The sequence below is a fragment of the Schistocerca serialis genome, chromosome 3 (genome assembly GCF_023864345.2).
Source record: "Schistocerca serialis cubense isolate TAMUIC-IGC-003099 chromosome 3, iqSchSeri2.2, whole genome shotgun sequence".
NCBI classification, from domain to species: Eukaryota; Metazoa; Arthropoda; class Insecta; order Orthoptera; family Acrididae; genus Schistocerca; species Schistocerca serialis.
The window spans coordinates 688,603,292-688,616,481 of record NC_064640.1 but is presented as its reverse complement, the minus strand read 5'-3'; the positions used below and the strand labels follow the sequence as shown (position 1 = coordinate 688,616,481).

Sequence of the window (13,190 nt, the reverse complement as noted above, 5' to 3'; positions counted from 1 at the left end):
TTATTCATATTACGCTATTGTTTAATTGTATACTAATAATTCACTTCCCTTGGCAGGATGTGCCATTCTGTCGGATGCTGGTGGGGCGATTCAAGCAGAATCGACAATCCAGGAAGCAACTGACAAAGCTCCGCACACAGCTACTGCGTCAAGCCATTCTTAATAATTACATGTGTAAGGTAAATCCTCCCAAAACATGGAACAAAAAGAGGGTGATACGGGAGGCGCAGAAGAAGGAGAAGGAGATACATCATTTGGTGGAGGAGAATCATTATGATGAGCTAGAAGATGATTGGTTTCAGGTAGTGGGAGATGTAGCTGGAGAGGTAGAGATAGAGGAAGAAAAAGTGAACGCGGAAAAGGAGGATATGTATGAAGAGGAAGAGGTGGAGGACACATTAGAGGAAAAAGGTAGAGGAAGAAGAAGTGGAAGACGTAGAGGAAGGAGAAATGGAATATCAAGTGGAAGAAGAAGATGATGATCTCCAGCAGGAGAAGGTGGAGAATACACAGGTAGTGGATGAGGTCGAAACGGAGGAAATAAAAGAGAAGGAAAGTGAGAAGGTGAAAATGGAAGCAATTACAGGAGACAAAGAGACAGATGAGTACTGTTACTTACAGGAAGACATCAACACTAGAGAACAGAATTTAGAGACTGATGAAGACCTGATAAGTTTGACCCCTGTTAAGGTAAATGCTCCCAAAACATGGAACAAAAAGAGGGTGATACGGGAGGCGAAGAAGAAGGAGAAGGAGATACATCATTTGGTGGAGGAGAATTATTATGATGAGCTAGAAGATGATTGGTTTCAGGTAGTGGGAGATGTAGCTGGAGAGGTAGAGATAGAGGAAGAAAAAGTGAACGCGGAAAAGGAGGATATGTATGAAGAGGAAGAGGTGGAGGACACATTAGAGGAAAAGGTAGAGGAAGAAGAAGTGGAAGACGTAGAGGAAGGAGAAATGGAATATCAAGTGGAAGAAGAAGATGATGATCTCCAGCAGGAGAAGGTGGAGAATACACAGGTAGTGGATGAGGTCGAAACGGAGGAAATAAAAGAGAAGGAAAGTGAGAAGGTGAAAATGGAAGCAATTACAGGAGACAAAGAGACAGATGAGTACTGTTACTTACAGGAAGACATCAACACTAGAGAACAGAATTTAGAGACTGATGAAGACCTGATAAGTTTGACCCCTGTTAAGGTAAATGCTCCCAAAACATGGAACAAAAAGAGGGTGATACGGGAGGCGAAGAAGAAGGAGAAGGAGATACATCATTTGGTGGAGGAGAATCATTATGATGAGCTAGAAGATGATTGGTTTCAGGTAGTGGGAGATGTAGCTGGAGAGGTAGAGATAGAGGAAGAAAAAGTGAACGCGGAAAAGGAGGATATGTATGAAGAGGAAGAGGTGGAGGACACATTAGAGGAAAAAGGTAGAGGAAGAAGAAGTGGAAGAGGTAGAGGAAGGAGAAATGGAATATCAAGTGGAAGAAGAAGATGATGATCTCCAGCAGGAGAAGGTGGAGAATACACAGGTAGTGGATGAGGTCGAAACGGAGGAAATAAAAGAGAAGGAAAGTGAGAAGGTGAAAATGGAAGCAATTACAGGAGACAAAGAGACAGATGAGTACTGTTACTTACAGGAAGACATCAACACTAGAGAACAGAATTTAGAGACTGATGAAGACCTGATAAGTTTGACCCCTGTTAAGGTAAATGCTCCCAAAACATGGAACAAAAAGAGGGTGATACGGGAGGCGAAGAAGAAGGAGAAGGAGATACATCATTTGGTGGAGGAGAATTATTATGATGAGCTAGAAGATGATTGGTTTCAGGTAGTGGGAGATGTAGCTGGAGAGGTAGAGATAGAGGAAGAAAAAGTGAACGCGGAAAAGGAGGATATGTGTGAAGAGGAAGAGGTGGAGGACACATTAGAGGAAAAGGTAGAGGAAGAAGAAGTGGAAGACGTAGAGGAAGGAGAAATGGAATATCAAGTGGAAGAAGAAGATGATGATCTCCAGCAGGAGAAGGTGGAGAATACACAGGTAGTGGATGAGGTCGAAACGGAGGAAATAAAAGAGAAGGAAAGTGAGAAGGTGAAAATGGAAGCAATTACAGGAGACAAAGAGACAGATGAGTACTGTTACTTACAGGAAGACATCAACACTAGAGAACAGAATTTAGAGACTGATGAAGACCTGATAAGTTTGACCCCTGTTAAGGTAAATGCTCCCAAAACATGGAACAAAAAGAGGGTGATACGGGAGGCGAAGAAGAAGGAGAAGGAGATACATCATTTGGTGGAGGAGAATCATTATGATGAGCTAGAAGATGATTGGTTTCACGTAGTGGGAGATGTAGCTGGAGAGGTAGAGATAGAGGAAGAAAAAGTGAACGCGGAAAAGGAGGATATGTATGAAGAGGTAGAGGTGGAGGACACATTAGAGGAAAAGGTAGAGGAAGAAGAAGTGGAAGACGTAGAGGAAGGAGAAATGGAATATCAAGTGGAAGAAGAAGATGATGATCTCCAGCAGGAGAAGGTGGAGAATACTCAGGTAGTGGATGAGGTCGAAACGGAGGAAATAAAAGAGAAGGAAAGTGAGAAGGTGAAAATGGAAGCAATTACAGGAGACAAAGAGACAGATGAGTACTGTTACTTACAGGAAGACATCAACACTAGAGAACAGAATTTAGAGACTGATGAAGACCTGATAAGTTTGACCCCTGTTAAGGTAAATGCTCCCAAAACATGGAACAAAAAGAGGGTGATACGGGAGGCGAAGAAGAAGGAGAAGGAGATACATCATTTGGTGGAGGAGAATCATTATGATGAGCTAGAAGATGATTGGTTTCAGGTAGTGGGAGATGTAGCTGGAGAGGTAGAGATAGAGGAAGAAAAAGTGAACGCGGAAAAGGAGGATATGTATGAAGAGGAAGAGGTGGAGGACACATTAGAGGAAAAGGTAGAGGAAGAAGAAGTGGAAGACGTAGAGGAAGGAGAAATGGAATATCAAGTGGAAGAAGAAGATGATGATCTCCAGCAGGAGAAGGTGGAGAATACACAGGTAGTGGATGAGGTCGAAACGGAGGAAATAAAAGAGAAGGAAAGTGAGAAGGTGAAAATGGAAGCAATTACAGGAGACAAAGAGACAGATGAGTACTGTTACTTACAGGAAGACATCAACACTAGAGAACAGAATTTAGAGACTGATGAAGACCTGATAAGTTTGACCCCTGTTAAGGTAAATGCTCCCAAAACATGGAACAAAAAGAGGGTGATACGGGAGGCGAAGAAGAAGGAGAAGGAGATACATCATTTGGAGGAGGAGAATCATTATGATGAGCTAGAAGATGATTGGTTTCAGGTAGTGGGAGATGTAGCTGGAGAGGTAGAGATAGAGGAAGAAAAAGTGAACGCGGAAAAGGAGGATATGTATGAAGAGGAAGAGGTGGAGGACACATTAGAGGAAAAGGTAGAGGAAGAAGAAGTGGAAGACGTAGAGGAAGGAGAAATGGAATATCATGTGGAAGAAGAAGATGATGATCTCCAGCAGGAGAAGGTGGAGAATACACAGGTAGTGGATGAGGTCGAAACGGAGGAAATAAAAGAGAAGGAAAGTGAGAAGGTGAAAATGGAAGCAATTACAGGAGACAAAGAGACAGATGAGTACTGTTACTTACAGGAAGACATCAACACTAGAGAACAGAATTTAGAGACTGATGAAGACCTGATAAGTTTGACCCCTGTTAAGGTAAATGCTCCCAAAACATGGAACAAAAAGAGGGTGATACGGGAGGCGAAGAAGAAGGAGAAGGAGATACATCATTTGGTGGAGGAGAATCATTATGATGAGCTAGAAGATGATTGGTTTCAGGTAGTGGGAGATGTAGCTGGAGAGGTAGAGATAGAGGAAGAAAAAGTGAACGCGGAAAAGGAGGATATGTATGAAGAGGAAGAGGTGGAGGACACATTAGAGGAAAAGGTAGAGGAAGAAGAAGTGGAAGACGTAGAGGAAGGAGAAATGGAATATCATGTGGAAGAAGAAGATGATGATCTCCAGCAGGAGAAGGTGGAGAATACACAGGTAGTGGATGAGGTCGAAACGGAGGAAATAAAAGAGAAGGAAAGTGAGAAGGTGAAAATGGAAGTAATTACAGGAGACAAAGAGACAGATGTGTACTGTTACTTACAGGAAGACATCAACACTAGAGAGCAGAATTTAGAGACTGATGAAGACCTGATAAGTTTGACCCCTGTTAGAATATGCCAGGACAAGAACTGTAGCTGTTCCACTTTATGGTCTTCTAACGAATTACCCAATAGTTATCAACAGTATTACTACGAAAACTGGCACAGCAGCGCTTTTCCTGAAAAACAAGTGTTCACTGATCTGGCAGAGTGCATGTCTTCGCCCGTACCTACTGATGGTGAAGACTTTAGGTATTACACGTATCTAGAGTCAGAGGACGAAGAGATGTTAGAAAAGTCATGGAACGAATGTTTTGAAACTCAAGAATCTCATCTAGGGCAAGATGCGGTAGAGGCAAACATGTCTACTGGATCAGTTACGCATAATGAAGGTGTGAGTATTCCGACTAGAAACGAGTTCGAGGATTTGTCAATCACATTAACGACAAGATCTTGCAGAAAAGAGGAAGAGGGGATATGCAGCATGAGCAGTTGAACAAACGGTATTCACCACTACTTTCTGATCATCACTAAACCATTTACACTAATGCCATTTCGAAACGACTGAAACATGCAAAGATTGTGAGATACACGAGTACTTACCTCATAAAGTGCACTATCCAGAGACGTGTTAAGGGTATACTGTATCAGACACATACGGCGAAGACACTAGACCTCAGAATAGATGTAGAAATGATGGACATTCTGTTATGTGACTGTTTGGGAAGGCACAGGTTATATCAGATACAAGGTTCAAGTACCCTGACTGAGTGCTTGTTGGTCATGTCTCAAAAATTTTTTGTATGAATCTTTTGAAAACGACACATCATGTACATTGATGCTCTGTGTTTTCGCTGTATAAGAAACCTATGACAAAAAACGATTTGCTTTATTGGGAATACGAAAACAAGGCAAGCTTCAAACAGTATGCATTTTGACTCTAAAACTTATTCCACAGTATTGCACATTAAGCAAATTATGGTTTCTGAATGTGTGAAATTTCAAGCAGGTTCATTGAACACTAACAAAGGGAGGGCCTCAGACATGGCCAACCCATTTGGGTCATTATTGACAGGTCGCTTGAGCGGCACCTAAAATGAAAGACTCTGAAATGTTCTGGCTCAACATATCCCTCCCTGTCCTCCCTCAACCCTGCCTTTGACAAAACCATCCTTAAAGTTCATGACGCGCAACCGTCTCTAAATTGACAGAATCGATAGATAATTGAATATATACACGAGTGTCCACAAACGATTATTTTCCCAGAAATCGACTAAAGAAATTTTTACGACTGCATCTTACGTACATGTAAGTTGAGTAAGGTGAGTACCACTAAACATAAGCCGCGCTGACGTAGCGAACAAGATTCCTAGCTGGGGAATAGAGAACACCTGCTCGATCCCACTTGGGTTTAGCAGACTTTTTTTTCATTTCTGTTTCTTTTCTTTTCGAAAGTGGTAGTAATAGTAGGGTTAATAAAGTAACTACATTGATAGAGATAACGAAGAAGTAAGCAAATAAATTTCCCAAACGACCTGCATTAGTACAGAATAGAAAATTTAATCCTAGTCGCTTTACAGCGGCTCTTTAAGTAACACAGTTTCATGTCCTCAGTTCCCTCGAAACAAGTAGAGGAATGGTACTTGTCATTTAAACAATCCAAGCAAATCCTCTCGCATGACCAAGAACGTCTAATAAGTGGGATCTTCGCGCAACAAGACAAATCGGTCCAAAGATTAGAGAATTAGCTTTGATACGTACCACGCATACCTGCATACCTGCTTGAAAAATCGGTACTGGAAGTTGGTTATGAATTATGTTGTGCGTCGTTATTGAATCCGTCCGTGTCGGTTGACTTTCATCATTATAAAGATGCTATCATACAGGTCAGCATTTGCTTGTCCACTCTAGGAATCCGATATCAGACAAAACGTGTTCTCAGCGGCTATGGGTTTACAATGTGTCAAGTTCCCAGGTGGTGCAAGTGAGGTAAACTTTTTTTTTAACAAATCTGTTATACGACTGATTTCTTCCACACACTGAGAACCAAATTAATCACTAGTCTCTTACAAGCACAGGAGAACTGCAGGCAATAGTTTTCCAGACGCTGTGATGAAATTTTGCGCCGTGTGCGAATGCGTTATTTTATATACACACGTATATCTAAATGCATTATTTTATCCATAGTTCCACCTGAGTATATGAGGGACAGTCGTAACAGTTTCTTTTCTAGATTTCTAAGAAAATATGTGTTTGTGGACAACATATGTAATGGTGAAAAATGCTCAATTTCCAGTTATTTACCGATTCAGTAAATTTTGAATTGATTGCGCGTCATGGTATTTAGTGGTGATTTTCTCAAAAACGGAGGGCTGTTGAGCCAAAATATCTTAAGAGTCTTTCATTTTAGGCTGTACACACAAGCGCTGTACAAAATATGAGCCGAACTGATTGGTCGTGCCTAAGGCTCTCCCCTTGTAAGTATACATAGAGGGTGCACAAAAATACAGAAACACCAAAAGACTAAGACATTACGAAGTTAATACGGTGTAGGAAAACTACTAGCGTTCGAAATAGTTTCCAGTTGTCTCGAAACGAAGAGGTACAGGTCCTTTTGGTTTCAAGAGAATCTTATACCATTCTTCCTGCAAAATAGTGACAACTACAGGTAAGTGTGCTGGAGGTGGATAACAACCACGCACATTTCTCTTCCAAGTTTACCAAACACGATCAATACTATTGAGATCTGATGACGGTTATGACTGGGGGAGATGCAACAATTCATCATCGTGCTCAAAAAATCGGTACTGGACGCTACGATCTACATCTACATCCATATTCCGCAAGCCACCTGACGGTGTGTGGCGGAGGGTACCTTGAGTACCTCTATCGGTTCTCCCTTCTATTCCAGTCTCGTATTGTTCGTGGAAAGGATTGTCGGTATGCCTCTGTGTGAGCTCTTATCTCTCTGATTTTATCCTCATGGTCTCTTCGCGAGATATACGTAGGAGGGAGCAATATACTGCTTGACTCCTCGGTGAAGGTATGTTCTCGAAACTTCAACAAAAGCCCGTACCGAGCTACTGAGCGTCTCTCCTGCAGAGCCTTCCACAGGAGTTTATCTATCATCTCCGTAACGCTTACGCAATTACTAAATGATCCTTTAATGAAGCGCGCTGCTCTCCGTTGGATCTTCTCTATCTCTTCTATCAACCCTATCTAGTACGGATCTCACACTGCTGAGCAGTATTCAAGCAGTGGGCGAACAAGCGTACTGTAACCTACTTCCTTTGTTTTCGGATTGCATTTCCTTAGGATTCTTCCAATGAATCTCAGTCTGGCATCTGCTTTACCGACTATCAACTTTATATGATCATTCCATTTTAAATCACTGCTAATGCGTACTCCCAGATAATTTATGGACTTAACTGCTTCCAGTTGCTGACCTGCTATATTGTAGCTAAATGATAAGGGATCTCTCTTTCTATGTATTCTCAGCACATTACACTTTTCTACATTGAGATTCAATTGCCATTCCCTGCACCATGCGTCAATTCGCTAAAGATCCTCCTGCATTTCAGTACAATTTTCCATTGTTACAACCCCTCGATATACCACAGCATCATCCGCAAAAAGCCTCAGTGAACTTCCGATGTCTTCCACGAGGTCATTTATGTATATTGTGAATAGCAACGGTCCCACGACACTCCCCTGCGGCACACCTGAAATCATTCTTACTTCGGAAGACTTCTCTCCATTAAGAATGACATGCTGCATTCTGATACCTAGGAACTCTTCAATCCAATCACACAATTGGTCTGATAGTCCATATGCTCTTACTTTGTTCATTAAACGACTGTGGGAAACTGTATCGAACGTCTTGAGGAAGTCAAGAAACACGGCACCTACCTGGCACCCGTGTCTATGGCCCTCTGAGTCTCGTGGACGAATAGGGCAGTGAAGAGGGGCCCTATCGTCTAAGAACATAGCATTATGATTGGGGAACGAACATTGTGGCGTGGGAGAGACCTGAATAGTCAAAATGGACACATAATTCCTGGCAGTAATGCGACCTTGTAGAGTAACCAAGGTGTCCATAGAATACCATGGTATGGCTGCCCAAGTCATCACCAAATTCCCGGTATTGTTCACTCTTCGGACGTAAACTCGTCCAGAAGATGTAAACAGTGTGAAAAAAGACTCATCCGATCGAATGACTTTCTTCTATTGGTTTATAGTCCACGTTTTATGCCCTCGGAACGCTTCCCTGTTACACGTATTTGCTTCACTGATGACTGGTTTTGGAATTCTATCTCGGCCTGTAGTTCCCTACTTATGGAGCACCGTTAGCGTTGTTTTGGTGCTGACAGGGTTCGTAATAGAGGCATTCAGTTATTCAGTAAGTTTGCAAGGGTCGGCCTCTTAGTTTTCCTCACAATCCTCTTCCATTACTGTCAATCACGAACACTCAACACTCATTTTCGTCAGTGTTGTGACTTATCGGGTGGTGGTTTTACCCTTTCCAGCATGTGGTATAAATCTTCGATATGGTGGCTCTTGAACCATCAGTCACTTCGGCTACCTCAGTTAAGGATGATGATGATGATGTTTGGTTTGTGGGGCGCTCAACTGCGCGGTCATCAGCACCCATACAAATTCCCATTCTGTACACAGTCCTGTCTAGCCATTTTCACGAATGGTGATGGAATGATGATAACAGCACAAACGCCCAGTTCCCGGGCAGAGAAAATCCCAAACACGGCCGGGAATCGAACATGGGACCCCGTGATCCAGAGGTAGCGACGCAAGCGACTAGACCACGAGTTGCGAACTTAGTTATGGAAGTGCTCACCATAAGAGCACCAACGATTTACCTACATTCGAATCCAGTTAGCTCCGACATAAAGTACTCACAACAACACAGACCACCGTTCTGACTATGACAGACACACGCAAAGCATTGAGAATGTTGCGCAGATGCCGATTGTGGACAAATGCCATAGTGCAACCTGCAGGCGTCGCTAGCGTCTACATTTATGTTAAAGCATGCATTTCTTGAGGAGTTTCCGTAATTTGTCCTCAAACCCCCCCCCCCCCAACCTATGACACGTATTTTGGTCAACAGATGCAACGTCTCAAATAAAAGAAAGTCCTTAGCAAACTGCAAAATATTTCTTCTCTATTAACAAAATCATTTACGTAAGTTTAGAAAGTGAGGCAGGTTTCTCCACTTGCGATTCGTACACATGATAAGTGGCCTCCTAGCTGTCCAACTCTGAAGTTCGTTGCATTTCAGGTAGATTGCTAAATATTGTAGCGTAGACTATTTTTAATAGAACTTGGCGTGTAACGTGTCCAATTTATATTGATTACAGTGTAACAGCTGTTAGACAGAAATCCAAACAAATGCCTCACAAATAATGTTAAGCAAAGCAGATGATTAAATTCGATGATGATTTAGAGAAGTTCACATACTTCGTTTATTGTGTTTATTTCTTTTTTTTTAACATCTCGCTTTCAACCACCCCCAGAGCCATAAATCGAAATGGGTAAGGACAGGGGATTTTGGTGGCATACAAACGTGACCATTCCTACCGATCCAACTTCCGATAATTGTAGATATAGATATAGTGTCATCACACTGGAAGAATATAGCCATCTTTGTAGCTCTGTAAGTTAATATACCATACTAGTATTAGGGCAAGGGGGGTTTTGGCGAGAAGTACCGTTACCCAAGATATCCGCGATGACGTCATCCAAGATGGCGGCGATAACGTCATTCAAAATAGCGGCGATGACGGTATTCAAGATGGCGGATTTTGGCGGGAAGTTTCAATTTTGGCGGGAAGATAGGTCAATTGGGCAACCTCTACTAACCTAACCCCCCTCCCCTCACCCAGAAAAACGGCGAAAAGTTCAAATTCCAGCAGGATAATGCATCACACCTCTACTAAGCTAAGGAAATCGCGGGAAGATAGGTGACTTGAACGCGATATGTTAGCGGTATTTGCGACTCCCTCACGCCGCCCCAAGTAGATACTTCTATAGGACTTGTAACGTATTCTGACTCAATGCCATTTCAGAGATTCTGTGATATATCCACTGAGTTATAGGAGATGGCTGATTGAGAAGATCACAAACAGTAATAGTAGATGATGTGCTGATTGAGGTCGTAAGAAAATGTACACTAGCTTTTCAGATGTCTGGTGTTACGCTATCCGCTAGAAATGATGTCCATTGTTTGGAATCAAGTCTTTCCATTCAAGCAGATACTTGCACGGATCACAGCCACAAGTGAATCGTATTTCTGGCATTCTCATGTCAAGAAACGAGTCACCTTTCTCGAACCTGGCTGCTGCAGTAAAATTCCAACGTGGTTTTAGCCACCCCCTACGCACCTTGCAACTGCTCCCATTTCTAGAACTTTCCGCATGTGATCGTTCCAATTTAAGTCGGAACTGAGCAGAAGTCAGAGAAAGCCATATCCACCACCTCCTGCAACCCGTGTAGAAACAGAACGGCCGGAATTTGACGATTCGGTGGAAATGCACTCAATGTGGTACGTCCCCAAACCAAATAAAGGTACTACAATCCGAAGCAGATCCGCTCCCATTTCTACAACTTTGCGCATGTGATCGTTCCAATTTAAGTCGGAACTGAGCAGAAGTCAGAGAAAGTCATGTCCACCACCTTCTGCAACCCGTGTAGAAACAGAACGACCTGAATTTGACCATTCGGTGGAAATGCAGTCAAAGTAGTACGTCCCCAAACTAAATACAGGTACTACAATCCGAAGCAGATCCGCGTCCATTCAAATTAATCAGCCCAACATGCCATCATCGTTGTTCTCTACCCCCCAACAGAGAAAAATTAAAAACATTAGAAGGTCCACTAACATAATCTGATATAGAACACACCACGCGATGACGTGTAGCTGCGGTGCGGCCCAGTGCGGAGAGGGAGATTTCGCGATGCTCCACAGAATAGCATTCCTAACGGGACACCCCATCGGTCATGGCAACCTTCTGCTGCTGCCTATGCAGAAAGATCCTATTAAGTATACAGCTTTTGATCCAGTGCAGAGGGCAGCTTAAGATTTCATCACCCATACTGTAGGGTGATAACTGTATCCCACAGGCTATACTGTAATTCGCAAGATGCGCACCCTGTGACCACATGTCTTTGTTTGAAACATTGTTTTCTAACACGCTTTGTACACTGCCATACGTTTTGTTTTTCTGCCACGACTTCGAGGTCTGCGTCAGGTCATTAACTAACATTAAGACGCTCTGATCCACGGCCTCTCGCAAAGAACTAGACATTTCACACTGTAAATCATTTTCTTATGGCGGCTACCATAACATCCCATACACTGGACGGATCTAAATAAAAGGCAGTTACAACATAAGGAAACTGGAAGAGTTTCACGTCTTTGTGGAGAGTTTCCAATCCGAAAGTGATTGACGACCACTGTATTTAAACTCACCTGTCACAATGACGGAATAGATGATGGCTCTGCGTTCCATTTTGACTGATTCCTCATATTGCACTCATGTGAGCGATTACAATTTGGGTGTAATACAACCCAGAAGGTGCTGTCCATCCACCAAAACTCTTTCCCCAACTCAAACAAGTGCTGTCAGTCAATCATGATGTGGTAACCAACAGCATGCCAGTCCACGGATGGGACGGAAAAGACACCAGCGATGTACTCCGATAACAGCCATCACAGTTGATAGTGCGAACAATTTTACAGTAATTTCAACACCGGCCAATGATGTGACAGCATGTTTCCCCAATTTCAGTATTATAGCTAAACCGCCTCTTCTCTACTTTGCTGGCATCATTGAAAATGCAGATAGATGACTGCGCAGTACGTCTATTGAGTGTTAATTCTCGAACACATAAATCATCAAAGTATACCAGACTGCGCTCTACATATTTCTGACACCTTGAGTGCATTGCTTAATTTATGATCTATCTCCCTGCGTATGACAGTTGCAGGGCATTCTTGCTGTCTTAGTGTAAAATTAGAGAGTGAAAGACCCTCCTCACACTGTCATTGACCAATCTGCCCTGCAGCACCGTTACCGAATTAATCTGCAACCGATCAGAAGTAGACAGCTACACTGGACGTCACGTGAATTAATAAAACTTTCCGAGTCCTCACCCATCCAAGTGCATGAGATTTCTTGAGATGCGCCCATCTCGAGGAGCTTAGCACTCCTTATCTATGTGTAGTAACAGATTTCAAAGTGTCGTGATGCAATAGCAGACAGTTAAGAACAACAAGAAACAAATGATTTTTATGCCTGATGGAGCTCCACACGGATGGAGATCGACGCATTTTTACGTAAATCAACCAGCCTATCAACTCTTAACTATTGTTCTAGAGTCTAAGATCGGTACCTGCACTTAAAACGGGCTATAATGTTACATTGCCTGCGTTTCCAGCCTATCAGTTGTATGGAATGTAGCGCTGTTAATATTCGAATGTAAGAAATATATTTCAAGAGCATGACATACACCGTTCTTCCCGGTTTCTCTACGATAAACTATGTTATCGAACCGTAAAACGAAAAAACTACTTCAGTAAAACATTTGCTCTGCATGATACGAGCACAGTATAGCTTTCCGGAGACATATAGCGTCCACTATTCACATCCAGTCACAGTTCAGAAATTATACTATGCCTGCATCAGGCCTATATAAAATGATCGTTAGTAGCGGGGGATACCTCCTATAAGGAAACAGATAAACGCATAGCAGCAGTGTCCGACGTGTGAAAATTGAAAGTCATTCCGTCACTAACTCTGTAAACAGTACATCTGTCAGACAAATGTGTACACGAGGAACTGCAGCACCTCACAAGCAGCTATCGCTAACTTAGTTGTGATGCTGAAGTCTCGATTTTACACCCACGAGGCGACAGGGGGTATGGAGTACATCGCGTAAGTCAAAGTTCATTTAGAGTAATATGTCAAGTTTCATCACACATGAGA

The 13,190-nt window shown here is 42.6% G+C and overlaps 1 protein-coding gene across 1 annotated transcript; it reads left to right on the top strand.

Moving 5' to 3' along the window:
• Positions 1-450: 450 nt before the first annotated feature.
• Positions 451-1,500, top strand: LOC126471089 (glutamic acid-rich protein-like). The gene has a single exon (XM_050099163.1). The coding sequence runs from the start codon at positions 451-453 to the stop codon at positions 1,498-1,500; it is 1,050 nt and encodes a 349-aa protein (XP_049955120.1).
• Positions 1,501-13,190: the final 11,690 nt, after the last annotated feature.